Below are 16,987 nucleotides of genomic sequence, written 5' to 3' on the forward strand. Positions count from 1 at the left end.
AAATAATATAATGTGAACACAGTCCAGCGGGGGCAGGGGGAGGGGGGAGCAATCGAACTCGGGTTCGGACCAAGCAATCGAACCAAGTGTGAAAGCACCCTAAAATTCAACTTTTTTCCCCAAAGTGTATTCAGTTATTTTTCTCTCATTAAATCCTGTTGTACTGAGTGCCTTTTTAAAATTGTCCACTATTAGTACTGATAAAATAAAGGACAGCAGAAGTCAGGCTCATGTTGAATCAGTCTTTTACCAATCAGCATCTCCAAACAAAGTCCCTCCAGGATGCCTCATTTTGACGCTATTATCAATCCAGAGTTCATCCACTCACTCACTCATCACACACTGTACTTACTGCTGTCCTACAAGCTTTTCATCTCCCTGTCTTCCCAGCCTTTATATTCTTTTCATGCAGATACCATCTCTCTCTTTTTTCATTCTCACCCCATCTTGAGGCTGTGGAGGGCCTCGTTTACGTTCTTCTGGTGGAAGCTGGTCATATAGGTGTGCATCTCTTTGTAGTTGTTCCTTATGTTTCTCTCTGTGCTGCCATTGGGCACAGTACCGAAGCGGAATGGAGGGGAGAAGTCATTCGGATGTTGAAACTAGATAAGAGAGAGAAAGTGAGAGAGAAATATATATATATAACTCAGCAGTGTCCACATTGTCAATGAACACTCATGGGACAAAGTGTGAGGAGAGGTGTCATTTCAAAAAAGCTTTAAAGATACAACAGATCTTTTTTGTCCCAACATTCATAATAGACCTATTTCCAGTGTAAACACACAGACTATGTTCTCTAGACACTCAAAGCTTCACTAGACATAAAAAGTAAAGCATGACTTAAGAGTGAAAAAACAAAATCTCACTACATCAATTATTAAAGAAGCTACAGCACCCTCTCAGAGTCAAACCTTGTTTTCTGTTTCATAACGGTTGGCTAATTCACATTAGCCCAATTTTTTTCACGCAAAGATGACACGAAAAAAAAAAAAAACAGTCAGCATGTGGTTGCCCAAATATGTCATCAGTCGTTTGAGGATAATAAACAGTAGTATTAGGATGTCACATGCAACACTGTGCCATGTAAGCATGCATGAATTCGCTTATGAACAAAAATGATTCACTGTTAAGACCATGAAGTGGGATGTTTTTTTCTATAAATTCAAATTAAAGTCATCATTTCCACACAGGCTTCACTAACAAATCCCACCCCCAAACTCATGTGATTCGTTAAGCCAGAAGTTGACATGTCAGATTGCTTAAACAAACAAAGCAATATTTTTAAAGCACCAGAGCCTCGGAAACCCACAAACGGCTTACTTATAGCTGTCTTTGCACATTAAACTAAGACAGAAGAGCATTTTATAACATCAAAAAAATTACACAGTGCACCTTAAATATTGCATCATTTATCGGCTAGTCTGTGCGGATTAACCTTAGCTGTTTAACACCAAGGATAAAGTAGAGTTTGGTGTTTCAAGTCAAGTCACGTTCAGTTCAAGGCAGTCTTTGGGAAAAAAAACAGCTTTTCATGTCCTAGAGGTGGAAGAGATCTAATTTTTTGACTGTAGGATAAATGAGATCAATAAGAACTATAATTTTAATAACAGCTTTCAGATGCCCGAGCTTCACTTTTGCACATGCTGTTAAATCTGACCAATAAACCCTTTTACCTTTTTATCACTCAGGCCCGTCACCTGGTCCACATATTCCTCTTGAATCATAAATGCGGCCAGGTTGGCAGTGTAACTGGCCAGGAAAATCACAGCGAAGAAGGCCCAGACTGAGACCATGATCTTGCTAGTAGTGCCTTTGGGGTTCTGCACGGGCACAGAGTTATTGAAGACCAAACCCCAAAGTAGCCAAATAGCTTTTCCGATGGTGAAGGAGGGACCGCCAGGCTCTGATGGTGTGTAAAGTGGTAGAGAAATTGATATAGAGAGTTATTACCTTATAATTTAATGGGAATCAGAGAGGAGTAAAAGGGCAGAGGAAGAAAATCCATAATAAATAGCCATGAATTAACTATTCAGTTTTGATTTTGATCAAAAGAATCAATAATATTCAGAGAAGCAGTACACTGCTGAGCATGAAATCAGCCAATACAACATGGAAAGATTGATATAATGTCCAAAACTAAAAGACAAGGTTATTTTATATTTGTATATACATTGCATATATGTGACCCTGGGCCACAAAACCAGTCATAAGGGTCAATTTTTCGAAATTGAGATTTATACATCATCTGAAAGCTGAATAAATAAGCTTTCCATTGATGAATGTTTTTTTAGGATAGGACAATTTTGGCCGAGATACAACTATTTGAAAATCTGGAATCTGAGGGTGCAAAGACATCAAAATATTGAGAAAATCGTCCAAATGAAGTCTTCATGAGCCAAAATGAAATTTTAAAATATTTACAGTAGGAAATTTACAAAATATCTTCATGGAACATGAATATCCTAATGATTTTTGGCTTAAAATAATCGATCATTTTGACCCATACAATGTATTTTTGGCTATTGCCACAAATATACCCCAGCAACTTAAGACTGGTTTTGTGCTCCAGGATCACATATATAAAATATATTGTATATATACATTGATATAAATTTAGATTTAATTTAGAAACATTTCAAACAAATGTTATATGACCATGTATAAATAAATATACAAAACAGACATAAATATTAATATATAAAGATGCATCTATTTATATATATATATAGATTTAAATGAAAAAAAAAAACATATATAAAGTACCATTAAATGCATAGTTATGAACAGAAGTATATTATATTAAATAAAAATATTATATTGTAATGTAATGAAATGCAATGAGTGTAATTATATCAATTTTTAGATGGTTATAAGATGAAAACGTTAACCTATATATACCAAATGTATATTGGTGTTCTGTATAAAGGATATAGATTTGTGTGTGTGTGTGTGTTTATATAAGCGTGTGTGCACACCTCGTCCATCTGCCAAGCAGCGATTATAGCCAACAGGACTGAAGTACTCAAAAACGAAAACAGCCACGGCTGAAACTATCAACAGCATAACGAACATCATTACCCAGACATCAGCGCTGAAGGGCTCTGAGAGCAAAAAAAGAAGGGAAAAGAAATTACTAATGAAGAGCGCACTTGAATTTGGAATTATGTCTTGAATGCCATTACAGTGTGTATATAGCACTTACCTAAAAAGGCAGAAGGTGACACTGTGCCATTGCTACGAGAGACCATGACACTAATCCCAGTCTCTATGAAGGGCACAGAGAAGTCAATGACCTCTGACCTCTCTTCGTTAATGGTCAGGGACCCCACTGCCATGTGGGCATTCTTCAACACCACCTAGACATGAGGAAAAAGGGTGGTTATAACGAACCTGGACTAGTCTAGGCATGTCACAACAGAGGGAGGAAAAAAGCAACAGTGTGAGAAGCAAACGGTGAAAGAACTAGTGAATGAGAAAACCATGATGGAAAAAAAACAAGACTGTGAGACCAAGGAAGGCAGAAATCAGGTTACTTCCTACAGTGGGTCGCAGTAGCTTTTAATAGCCATTTCTCTTTTTTTTTTAACCTTTCCCTAATCACCACTTCCCCAAACCCATCACTTGTCCAGGAAAATTTAGAGTTACATATAAGGGGCCTCTGGTGATATAGGAAAATGTGACAAAACAGAGTTAATAAGGTGAATGTATGCTACAAGAAGGCTTTGTCTACATCAGGGCTACTCAAGGGGCCACACAATCGGATTTCTTTAGCCTCAAGGGCCACACTTCTAATTTTTTTATAGTGCCTATGTTATATTAATAAGGCTACTGAGTGTTATACACTTACACAGCCACGTATCAAACTAAATCGCTCCCATTATAATCAATGAAGCTATACTGTAAGCTCTCATCTGTGGCACAGTTTGCAGAGTGGACTATACATTTCTGCTTGGTGTTGGATTTTTTAAATTGCACTGTGCATTTACCATGGTATATAGCAGAATCTCAAAAAACATGCAGGCCACGAGAATGCCCTGTGGGCTGCATGTTGAGTAGTGCTATTCTATATCCTATTTTCTTTCTCCGTCTTTTCAAAATATGAGACTGTATTTTGCATATTTGCTTGAGTGTGTGTTGCGTTACAGCATCTATCACTGAACATGAGCATGTCTTGGAGCATCAGATCTTGTAAAGACATTAAGTAAACATCAAGAAAGCTACTAATGGCGCTTTTCCACTGCATGGTACGGCACGGTACGGTTCACTTTTGGGGGGTTTTCCACTGTCTACGGCTCCAAATGTGATGCAGTTCTCCGAGTATTCATATGACTAGGACCGAAAGGGAACTGTATAACATTCATTCCAACTGTGGATTTACATATGATCCGGTAACTCATATTATTTCTCATCTGAATTAATGCACCAGCTGTATTTTCCCTTGGGCTAGTGCAAACTCACTTGCTCACATTTTCTCTCTCTTTCATCTGTTCTTGTCAAGAGAGATAGAGATACTTTTCAGATTTTCATTTTTTGGAAATAATATATAATCAGAAATCCACAGACGCTCCAGAAATTTGTCCTAGTGGTTATTACAGTTGACTAACACCATAAAAAAACATTTTCCTTACTTGAAATAAAATAAATATTAACTGAAATAAAAGAAAATATAAAATAACTTTAATTTATAAAAGTTAATAAATCTGTATAGACATTTAAACTATATAGACATCACAACAAAACTACTAAAACTTTAACTAAAATTAAAAATAAAATAAAATATAAAAATACAATTTAATTCAAAATAACATAACTAACTATAGTATAGTAAATAACTATAGTGGTATATCAATGATACTAAAATAACACTGGAGCCAATGGCATACATGCAATGTGAGTTTGAGTCTGGCTTGCAAACATTTCCTGATCCAATTTCCCCCTTTTAATCACGAAATGTATTAGTCATTGCTGTACGAAGAAAAAAAAAGGTATATATGCACTATCCAAAAATGAGTAACCACAAATTAGTGCAGAAATATATATTTTAAATGCAACAAGATTTGTCAAATTGTTGTGAGCAAAATATTATTTTTAATGTACTGTAATAAGCATACCTACAGTGTGAAAAAACAAACAAACAAAGCATACAGATGAATATGCTCCTCTTATCCATCATATGCAGAGGAATGGTAGAACAGGAAGAACAAAAGTGTATGATCCAGCAAGCTCTTGGATGAGAAACAACCTATTCAACCCAAACCCTATGGTGTTTTATAAGAACCAGTAGTTTTCTTACTAAAAGCATTTTGAAACTAACCTCTCCAACCATGCCATTCCATGTGCCATTGATCTTTTTGCCATGCTTCCCATTGGTCACCAGGTAGAGATCGTAGGTAAATTTTACCGACTTGGCAATCTTTTTGAGGATGTCTATACAGAAGCCCTTGCAACAGCGTTTAATGTAGATCCCTGAATCTCCTGTCTGATTTCTGGAGGTAGGAAAAACAGGAAGAAAAAGTTGAGAAGATTAATATTAGCAAAGGAAGTTATTTTTCTAAATAGTGAAGAGGGCGTTTAACAAATTTCGCCTTAGCCGTTCATCAATCCTTAAAGGGGTCATATGACCTTGATAAAAAGAACATTATTTTGTGTATTTGGTGTAATGAAATGTGTTTACGCGGTTTAAGGTTCAAAAAACACATTATTTTCCACATACTGTACATTATTGTTTCTCCTCTATGCCCCGCCTTTCTGAAACGTGTCGATTTTTTACAAAGATCATCGCTCTGAAAAGCGCGGTGTGCTCTGATTGGCCAGCTATCTAGTGCATTCTGCGCTGCACAGACTCGAATATTTGGGTTGTACTGTTCTGGAACAGTGTTGTAAATAAAACTTAACCACTGATTTCTAGTTGTGTCCTCTATTGGAAGGCCAAACAAAGTAGTTTGGCTTTTGCAACGAAACACACAGTGTCTCCATGACATGGCGGCGGTGGCAACAATATTACAACGAGAATATACGCCTTCTTTCTTTGCGTATATATTTGGGCGGTGTTATGCAAATCTTCCCACACAGTGACGTAGATATGTGGGGGCGTGTTTAAACGAGGCATTTTAGGAAGGCGTGGCTGAGCGTTCACTTTTATAAAGAATATCTCTTTGGGTTTGAGATTTTAATCTTTGCTACTTTACGGATCTTCTGTATGCACGAACAGCTTTTAACACACCAAAGACAAAGGAAAACATGAAATCGCATCATATGACCCCTTTAATCAAAATACCATTTCATAATAAATCTGCATCTGAAGAAATCAATCAGTGAGTCAACATAACATCAAAATGACTAATGACCACTGCACTGACTATTGCATTGACTACATTGGAACACGGAGACTTAAATTTGTCAAAATTCACATTAATATCGGATAATTTATCATAATAAATGAGTGTTTTAGCAATAATTTATTACAAGAATGCTAAATGAATTTAACACTAATTTAACACAGATATTTTTTAATCAATCTCAAAAAGAGACATGAGATACCAGTTTAATCCATAAATGAATCAGTATTTTACACTAACAGTGCAATACTGTATACACCACACTTTCTTACTATATGATATAATCTAGTCCTGACAGTGACAGAGCACCTTACATTTGAAAACTGAATGGAGGATCTGTGCTCTCATGAGACAAATCTGCATTTTGGCAGTCAAGATTAATGACTGATCTCATATTGATCTCATACAATGATTGATTTAAATAGCTGATTTAAGATATTTTACCTATACTATGTAGCTTTATCTATCCTGGATATTAAGCAAATCTTCACAGACAAACTGTGTGGCATGCCTGAAACCACTGAAAAAAACTTTATTTTTCACTTTTCTAATTTATTAGACATTAATTAGAAATTATATTAGCAGGATAATAATTCAAGTGAAATATTTACTTAGTATTTGGTCTCTTAGTATTTGGATTTTTTTTTTTATCCCACAATCTTCTGTTTATTTTCAGGTTTAAATATTTTCATTGTCCAGTTTTTTAGACCTCACTGTATTCATCTGTGATTTAGACAAGTTTTATAACATTTTTCAGTCTACCACTTATAACATCTGCTGTGAAATCTGCGACAAATCTGAATTTTGAACCAAACTGCAGCACATTTTCCTGAATATCTGTACTGTTCCTATTGGATTCTCACTGGAGTTTGAGCTGTTTTCTGCACGGCACTGTATTCCTCATGCAGGTGCCACTGAGGGGGTCAACATCCTCCACAATAACAAATGGAGCCTCCTCCAGCGTAACAATGGACAGGTGGTCATCCTCCCGCTCCCCAGTATCCGAGTAGAGCTCGAACCGAGGCCACACGTGGTACTTCATTGCCAGAGACCCGTTCTCCCATTTACCAACCTGTGAAAGTGCAAAGAGGGCAAGATGAGTGCAGAAGATGAGAGAAGGATAACGAGTGAGATAATGAGAGGGTGTTGAGGTTGAAGTGGCTGCGATTGGATTAGTGCGGGCTAAATTTGAGGAAGGCTGAAATCTTGAATTAAGATAAAGAGCGATAAAGAGTAAATGAAGGTTGATAATTACATCAGGGAACAGTCATGAGTTAAGAGAAATCAAGAGGCAAAAGAGAGAAATGAGTAGAGATACCCACCCTTTCATACTGCCTCTCCTTATTTAACAGTATAATGACCAACTTTGGGTGCATCTGAAAACCGTCCTCACTAAAGGAGAGGTTGCGCCCTTCAAATGTCACATTCATGAGGTACCTGAAGAGAAAACAGAGTGATTATATCAGACCAAACACATTTGGTGGTTATTAACACAAAGGCACCTTGCTCGCTTAGACCTGTATAGCACGAATATTTTCAGAACAAGTCGAAGCAATTTACAGGATCCCTCAATGTCAGCAGCTTACATGGCTTTCCAGTGTACCTAGTGTATGGGCTTCTGCACACTATCCGTATGTCCACACATTTATAATGCAGGAAAGCAGGTTTGCTGCTTGAGGGTATAGCAAATTATATTCACAATGGCAAATGTGAATCTGGCAGCCTCCTGGTCACAAAACCACTATTATGACTTTTAAATCCACCCAGTTGGAGAGTTTTGAGGAGCTGGTATGAATTTCACCTTAACACAATTATCATGAACCCAATAAATTATAATAATCCAGGGAAAAATATTTATTACAGAGGTGAGTGATATTACATTTCAGATCTAACAACTGATATCTTAGCATTTAGTTAGTCATCCAAGAAAAAATTAACAGCAACTTTTTATTTGAAAGTAGCACATTTCTATATTATAATTATAAACCAGTTTGCTGCATCTTGAAACAATTTGGCTTTGTATTTGATTGTAATGGATGCTGTGGATGAATGCAAACACTGCATGGTGAATAGTTTCATCCAAATGTCAAGTTTTTTCCAAAAACAGCATGCTTGACCTCCATCACGTAGGAATTAATCCTTGTCACGCAACCTTAAGAACCAGAGCATCTTGACTACACTGCCTTGGATAGCTTTTGACATGGTCAGCCACAAACTGTTCATTTCAGTGCGGACAACATTAACTAACTTACTGGTTTATTTCCTACTTGAACAGATCATATAAAGTTAGCAAAAAAGCCTCATTTACTGGCTCTCAATCCAGGAGTCCCTCATGGCTCAGTATTTGGTCCTTTAATTTTTTCCATCTACATCAGATCACCCTGCATTACCATCTAATCAGAGTGTAAATTTGATTCTTCCTCACTGGCCCACCAGATTTTGTCAAATAAGTTCATACAAAATGCTTTAGGTCGAGTTGTAATTAACCTCTGTTGTAATTAACCTCTTTCATGTCACTAACCTGCTCCACAGACAAATTTGGGCAGTACTTAATGGACTAGAGTCTAGTGACTCGTCTTTACTGACCTCATCTAGCACTTAGATATCTGAACTGCATCAACTATGTTTAAGCATTCTTATATTGTGTTGTTCTTCTTGTTGCCCTTGAGATCTAACTTAGCACTTGACTTCTTAGTATTCTCGGCCACAGTTCCAGCATTTGGCACTTACGTGATATGTATATATGAGTTCATAATAAGACAAAAAAAGAAATTAACCCTTCAGTAACATTATACAATACATGTTATGAGAGACCATGGCATCATAGTAAGATCAATATATTACACAAATTTATTTTTCTAGCAGTGTTTTTTTTTTCTTTTTTTCGTGTGTGCATTTCCTCCAGTGCTTTTTGTGTGTTTCTTCCAGTGTTTCCTCCAAACTAAAATTTCAATATCATATTTTGGTTTAGGGATCAATTCTCACTATTAACCAGTTTTTTATTAGCATGCATATTACTAGCATGTTGACTTTTTATTAGTACTTAGAAAGCACATAGTAATGCCTTATTCTGCATGACCATATTCTAGATCCCTTAATCCTACACAATAACTAAACTTAACAACTACCTTACTAACTATTAATAAGCAGCCAATTAGGAGTTTATTGAGGAAGTAATAGTTAATAGTTAACAGTGAGAATTGGTCCTCACTAAAGTGACCAAAATCTGATACTGAAATTTTAGTTTTTAATATAGTTGTTTTGTCAACAAGTAAAAACAATAAAAAAAATTACATTAACATACATTCAGACAAGAGTCAAATATATTTATATTTTTATATAAATATATACTTATTAATATTTTATAGTGAATTATAGTTTCATTAATTAACTATAAACAAATGTGTTTTCAGGACAATTGTTTTTTTTCATAATTATGTACATGTTGTACATTAATACAATGTATTATTTTTGCCAAAATAATATTTTTGTACATTATCTTTTACACTTTTGCTATTTCATTAATTGCTATATAATTTTATTAGAAATCTGTGTTAAATTGTATCTGGTTTTCCTTGGCAATGACAGTGGAAATGTTCAAAAGTGTTTCTATGATGTTCAGAAATTGATTTCTTAAAAATAAACGTACCCTGACCAATATTACGTATGACAACCAGCCCCCAGTGTTCCCTGTAGATAAATAAGGAAAGGTGCTTAGATAGATACACTTTTCTATTAATTCACCCTACTGTGTCAAACACAGAACATAAATTTTCCCACAGTAATAAAAAACATCAGCAGTAAAACATGAAACAGAATCACATAGACAAGTCGTTTCCCTTTTCTTCCATCTGGGTGTAAAATTTATGACGTAGAAGAACTGACCCAATTTAGACAGTGACTGTAAATCAGTCTGTAGTCAGGTGCGTGTGTGTGTTTGTGCCCTTGAGCGCTGATACACGCACAGATTTTCATCATAGCGTGAGTATCATGTATGTGTGTCAACAAGTTTTGTGTCAGAGCCAGTGAAAACTCACTGCTGCACTCCTCGCTCTCTTGCCTCCATCTGTGGGCTGTTGTCGCCATGACAACAATCGGCCTCATGAAAACTCACCAAAAAAGAAATGAAAGAGAAATATGCAAACAGAGAGAAGGCTAGAGAGCAGAATGACCAAACAAATAGTGTGTACTGTATTTCTCGTGCATGTAAAATACAATGGAATAAGACTGTGAAACAATGTTGTACATCTATATATACAGTACAGAAGCTAACATCAAAAAATGGACTTCTGGGAGGAGGTCTATAACATCTGGAGAAAGATAACTGTTAGCATATCAATGGCAGTCGCTCGTCTGGCAAAGGAGCTTCCAAAAGTATAGTATGTGACTTGAAATCTGATATATTGATCATGGGTGCTTGGGAGCTGCATAAAAATGACAACACCATGCCCTTCAATTGAAATACTTGCAATTTAGACTATATTTGTTTGCAAAAATAGACAACAGAAAGCATAGCTACTTTTGAATAGCTTGTAAATTTACTGGTTTATTTGCTACTTGGAACAGCTCATAGAAAGTTAGAAGAAAAAAAATTCCTGCCCCTCAATCCTGAGTCCCTCATGGCTCAGTATTTGGTCCTTTATTTTTTCCTTATAGATCAGATCACCCTGCAATGCCATCTAATCATAGCTAATTTTGAATAGGTGTAAATGGAAAAATACATTGTATGCCCACTGAATGGTGTAGCTACCACACCAGCAGGGGCTAACTGAATCATGCTAACCCTTCAAATATGCCCCGTGATTTGTTAAAACAGCACTTACAACAGATTTCGGACATTTATTTAAATATCATTATATATTTGGTAGCATGGTAAATATCAAAGTATCATGGGACTGCAATAGTACTTTGTTGTTACATTAACACTACTAGAGAATGACATATACAAACTGCAGTAGTTACTGCAATAGTTACGTGCACATCTGATCCATTTAACCTACAGTCTCATACAGACTCGCACACCATCAATTCCCAAATCGGTGTGTTAGGGCAGTCTGTGCTGATTCCTGACACACAAAGGTACGTACAACCCCAAACTGCCAACAGATAGAATGAAAGTGAGAGGGTATGTGTGAAAGAGAGAGGGAGAGAGAGACCTACCAGCATATAAAATGCGTTACCATGGTGCCCACAACCATAGCAATCTCCAAGCAATCTGCTGTGTTGCCATGGGAACAGTAATCTCACCCGAGAGAGTGAGGGAGAAAGAGAGGAAGAGACATGGAGAGAGAGGTAGCATCTTTTGTACTTACAGCAAGATGCATGATGTGGCAGAGACCCATTTATCTGTCGCTATAAATACAAACAGATCGATATTGGACATGACAGCCGACCAGATTTATCGTATCCAACGTTTTTCAGTTCTAGCATTGATCTGACATTAGAAAACTCATCTTCAGATTTACCATACACCCATTTAAAAGCAAAACTGTTCAAGGAGCTATGAATTACTTGATCATACATTCAAGGGGTTCCTCTCATGTTTAATTTTGGACCTGCCATTACATCTCCTGGCTTGACACCATGCCATTTCATGATACTTGTCACGGTTGTGAAATAGCCTCTCAGGTCAACAGGGAACAGCTTTAACAACCATCGAAAACTTGAGGGAGTGTGAGGACTGGTATATGATTATTTCATTAATGTCTAGAGCAGGGGTGTTTTCTCCGAGGAGCAGTGTTGTTATTGTTAACTAAAACTATCAAAAATAATTTTCTCTCACTGAAATTAGTTGAAATAAAATTTAAAACATACAAAAATTAATTTAAATTTTTTTTATGAAATTACAAATATATAAAAAATGTAATATGTATATAAAGTAGCACTGTCCAACAATGAGACCACTGAATAAAGTTTCAGAAGGAGGCAATGTGTCTTTTGCCTCCCCTGCGGTGTCTTACATATATTGTTTTTGATGGGATCACTTGGTGCCCTGGACAAGATAAGGCATGACCAAAGAAAACAACAACTTGGTAGTTCTTTACATAAGTATAAGAAGTCCATGTTTAGTGGTACAGTGTCTCTGTAATGTGTAGGTGGACCCATGTTCAAAAATGATTTTGAATTCAACAGCAAAACTGCACCTGAATTTGACAGCTGGGGTTTTTTTTAAATGAAAAAGGTCATGCAAGTTACATAAGGGTGAGTATATGATCTTCAGTTTAAAGTAAATGATTTATAGAAGGTGCAATGTGATTGGACAAAAGAAATTTCAATGTGTGATATGATTGATCAAATACTGTATCAAATACAGTTGAATCAAATCAGTGATTCAACTGTAATGTTACGAAGCTACGAGAATATTTTTGCGCATAGAAAACAAAAATAACCACTTGATTCCACATTTCCGGCTCTACTCCGTCACTTGCGTAACATTACAGTTGAACCACTGATGTCACATGGACTACTTTGTCGATAATCTTGCTACTTTTCTGTATCTTGATCGTGGTAGTTCCCTTGCTGTCTATGGGAGGGTCCGAGAGCCCTCAGATTTCATCAAAAATATCTTAATTCGTGTTCCGAAGATGAACAAAGGTCTTACGGTTTGGAACGACATGAGGGTGAGTAATTAATGACAGAATTTTCATTTTTGGGTGAACTATCCCTTTAAATGATCTGTGACTGAGGCGTTTTTAGCGAGCACTCAGCTCAGTTAATTTACTGTCATATTGCACCTCAGTGTCGGCAACCTTCATGACACCAACTGTGTTTATAGGGGATTAGCTGACTAATGTTCTGAAAATAATGTGACTATTAATAATAACAAATAATAACAAAACACTTAAAATATAATTTTTACTTTATAATTCAAAAATTGCTTTTGAGGTAATACAAAAAGCATCAACACATTTTAATGAGACTTGATATGACTTGGTTTTAATAAATAGTATGTTTATTAAGAACAGTTCACTCAGAAATGAAAATTCTGTGACCATTTACTGTAACAAAAATTAATGGATATGGAGAGTGTTTGAAAAGTAAATTGAAAAAGAGTCAATTATGACAGTGTTAATTTTTGGGTGAGCTGTCCAATTAAAGCGATAGTTCACCCAAAAATGAAACTTCTGTCATCATTTATACTCACCCTCCAAACCTGTATGTTTTCTTCTTCTGTTGAACACACAAAAAAGATATTCTGAAGAATGTTGATAACCATACAGTCGCCGGTAGCCATTGACTTCCATGGTATTTTTTCATACTATGGAAGTCAATGACTACTGTCAACTGTTTGGTTACACACATTCTTCAAAATGTCTTCTTTTGTGTTCAACATCTGAAAGAAATTCATACAGGTTTGGAACAACTGGTGAGTAAATCATGACAGAAGTTTCATTTTTATGTGGACATTGCCTTTAATATAAAAAAACATACAAAAATATTTTGGTACTAGTTTGTTGATAATGTCAGGTAAATGGTGTTTCATTTGCCTTCAACTTCGTAAACATCAAATGTAGCATGAATTTACAGTACATTTGACTAAAAGTCCCGCCAAGAGGGGGCTTTGTCTTCTCATTTCAGCAGACCACCACACGTCACTGGTCTAGAGGGAGGCAGGCATGGCTGTTATGAGTCTAGAAGTAATTACAGTGTTTGCCCACCAGCACTGGGTTATTTTAATGCATCATCAACACAGGGGCGACAATAATCTGCAGAGGATTTATAACGCATGAGGTGTTATGACATCATGATATTAGTTAACCTAAACAGGATTTCAGATTAAGCGAACACCGATCGAATCATACTTTGGTCTCGTATCTCGTATTCAGAGCCACCCACAGTGCGATCTATATTCATGAAAGTGGATGTGGGCTGGGGAAGTGTGTATAGGTTTTAGGTGTATAGTAAGTGTGTGTTTATGTATGCATTTTTAATTAAAGCAAGTTAGAGGCTCCTGGGTGAACCAGAGATTAATTACCTTACTTACACAGGACACCATGTAATGATCAAACCCCTTCCCCAGGGAAGCCTGTGGGCCTTGTAACACCGCGATACACCACCAACACTCACACACTCTAATGGATAGACCTAAAACACACACTGATACATAGACACACACACTTCCTCTCTGTGTAAAGGCACACAAACACACCTTTGAGAATTGAGCTGCGTTAAAGCTTTAAAGCCAAATATTTTGAAAAGGCAGCTTGTTCATTCTGTATTTTGTATTCTATAAGTGTGAGAAAGCAAACTATAAATGGAGACAGAAAGGAAGTGTGTGACAGTGAGCAGAGAATGGAGAGATAGACAGAGAAAGAAGACAGAGAGAGAAAGACAGCTTGCAAGACCGAAGGGGTTCACCAGTGTACAACTGATATCTTGACCTACTTCTGAAGAGTTACTGTCGGCGTCTTTAAGCAATGCCCAAAGGCATCATAAAAACGTCCACAACCACCTTATTAAACTTTCTGGGCATCAGGTCTACTGGCCACCCAGTGAACCTGAGAGCAGCAGCCTGAGGGGCTACAATTAACTGAAGTGGAGAATAAAAGCCTGGCAGCTTCACAAGCCTTAAGCACCTCAGAGGAGTCAAAGCATCAGAGAGACAAGCCACACAATCACACATGCGAGGGAAAACACAACATATTAACACACCAACAAACAAGCAAGAATGTAATATCTTCAAGACTGGGGAGATCATATACTGTATATATGTTTAAGTCAACACAAAAAGAATCAAAATCAATACATACATATTTTAGACAGTAGACAGTTATAATATAACAATTCTAAATAAAAATATTTCATACATGAAATTCATTTATAAGTGTACACATGTAAAATGTATGCATGTATGGCTGTAAAAATGCTACTGTAAAAACCTGTTAATTGGATAACGCTACGTTTCCTCAGACAGTGAAAAACTGTAATACATCTAATGGGAGATTTAATGTACAATACACTTAAATTTACAGCTTTTGTAAGTAAAAAAAGAACAAGTAACCCTATCATTTACAGTGAAAATGTAAATTAACGCTTCCTGAATTCTCTGTGGCACTTCACTTTTGTTTTTTCATTGAAATAACTGTTTCTTGTTAGTTTTTTCTTATCAGTTATGTTACCATGATGTTTTTTTTTGCATTTGTGTGTATGCCCCTGTGAACCTTCTATTATTATGACATTAGTATTTATTTAAAAGTTACTTGTGATGAACTTTGATTCATAATGTGGCTTTCTCACTACTTGTGTTTTTAAGGTGGTTGTCAGTACATTATAAAGATAGTAATTTGCTATATTAACATTATTTTATTTTATGACGTTTTTTTTACTGTAAATTTAATTTTAATCTGTAAAACCACAGTTGCTGTTTTTTACTGTAAATTTCACTGAATTGTTTACGATGTAATATATTAATTGTAAATATTTAAAAGGCATATAATTCAGTAACTTTCAACCTCATTATCTTTTTTAAAATGCAATACATTTGACAATAATAAAAGGCTGCATCAATTTTTAAAAACATGTTAAAAACAAAATAAGAACTTGGAACTCAGTAGGATGTAAAATGCTAAAGGAATATAGAACATCAATAAGCTAATTATATTTTAGGTGGATTCCAAATATCTATAAAATTGTGGGAAACGGTCTTCACAACAATAAAAATCAAGATTCAGAACAATAGAACCATTAAACTGATTAATCTTAATCATTCAAATTCAGTGTTGGGGAGTAGCTAGCTACAAGTAGCGACGCTACTAGCTTAACTACATTTTTCAGTAGCTTTACAGTAGCGACGCTACTTTTAACACTAGAACCGCCAGGGGTCGCTGTATACCAGCGGTGGCGAACTCCGGTCCTGGAGAGCCGCAGCCCTGCAGAGTTACAGCTCCAACCCTAATTAAAACTCACCTGCCTGTAGCTTTCTAGTAACCCTTCAGACCTTGATTAGCTTATTCAGGTGTGTTTGATTAGGGTTGAAGCAAAACTCTGCAGGGCTGCGGCTCTCCAGAACTGACGTTCGCCACCCCTGCTGTATATCTAAAACCACCAGCGGGTAAATTTTACCCACGCACATGACAGCTGTTTCTGAATGGCTAAAGAACATATTATTTCACTGTATTATGCTACTGTCTTCACAAAGAAGTGTCTAGAGTCATGAAATGATGTTCAAAACTTTTTTTATGCAGGCTTCACTAGTCACTTTTCATAGGCTAACGGTCAATATTAAGCTAAACAAGCCTGCACTGACAACGAGAATTAGAAGGAAGTAAATACATATTTGGGTGGTGTAATAGGCTATTATAATACAATGCGCCGTCAGATGCTGAGCCGACAGGACACTTTACTTATCGCCCCACCATCAGACTCTCCATCCATCGCTCATGGCATTTAGTGCTTCTTATACCCCTTCAGCATTCATAAATCGCCTTCTTTTACTCATTTTGTCTTTATTTATGAAACTGATAACCGCTAATTCAGTGAGTGAAAGGTGTTGCCTAGCAATGTACAGTGGTGTGAAAAAGCTTTTGCCCCCTTCCTGTTTTTTTCATTGTTTGCATATTTGTCACACTTAAAAGATTCAGATCATCAAACAAATTTTAATATTACACAAAGATAACCTGAGTAAATACAAACTGCAGTTTTGAAATTAT

The 16,987-nt window shown here is 36.2% G+C and overlaps 1 protein-coding gene across 2 annotated transcripts in view; it reads right to left on the minus strand.

Moving 5' to 3' along the window:
• The window catches only part of LOC107712222 (glutamate receptor ionotropic, NMDA 2B-like), a 102,604-nt gene that overhangs the window by 13,263 nt on the left and 72,354 nt on the right, over positions 1 to 16,987 (minus strand). For both annotated transcript variants that reach the window (XM_016517389.1, XM_016517388.1), the window contains exons 7-13: positions 7,661 to 7,775; positions 7,202 to 7,410; positions 5,315 to 5,486; positions 3,203 to 3,356; positions 2,976 to 3,101; positions 1,674 to 1,903; positions 442 to 602 (exon numbers count right to left, since the gene is read on the minus strand). In XM_016517389.1, the coding sequence (XP_016372875.1) occupies positions 442 to 602; positions 1,674 to 1,903; positions 2,976 to 3,101; positions 3,203 to 3,356; positions 5,315 to 5,486; positions 7,202 to 7,410; positions 7,661 to 7,775 (1,167 nt within the window). The remainder of the gene's footprint in view (positions 1 to 441; positions 603 to 1,673; positions 1,904 to 2,975; positions 3,102 to 3,202; positions 3,357 to 5,314; positions 5,487 to 7,201; positions 7,411 to 7,660; positions 7,776 to 16,987) is intronic.

Source organism: Sinocyclocheilus rhinocerous, unplaced genomic scaffold, assembly GCF_001515625.1.
Source record: "Sinocyclocheilus rhinocerous isolate Xijiao unplaced genomic scaffold, SAMN03320098_v1.1 scaffold508, whole genome shotgun sequence".
Classification (NCBI taxonomy): domain Eukaryota; kingdom Metazoa; phylum Chordata; class Actinopteri; order Cypriniformes; family Cyprinidae; genus Sinocyclocheilus; species Sinocyclocheilus rhinocerous.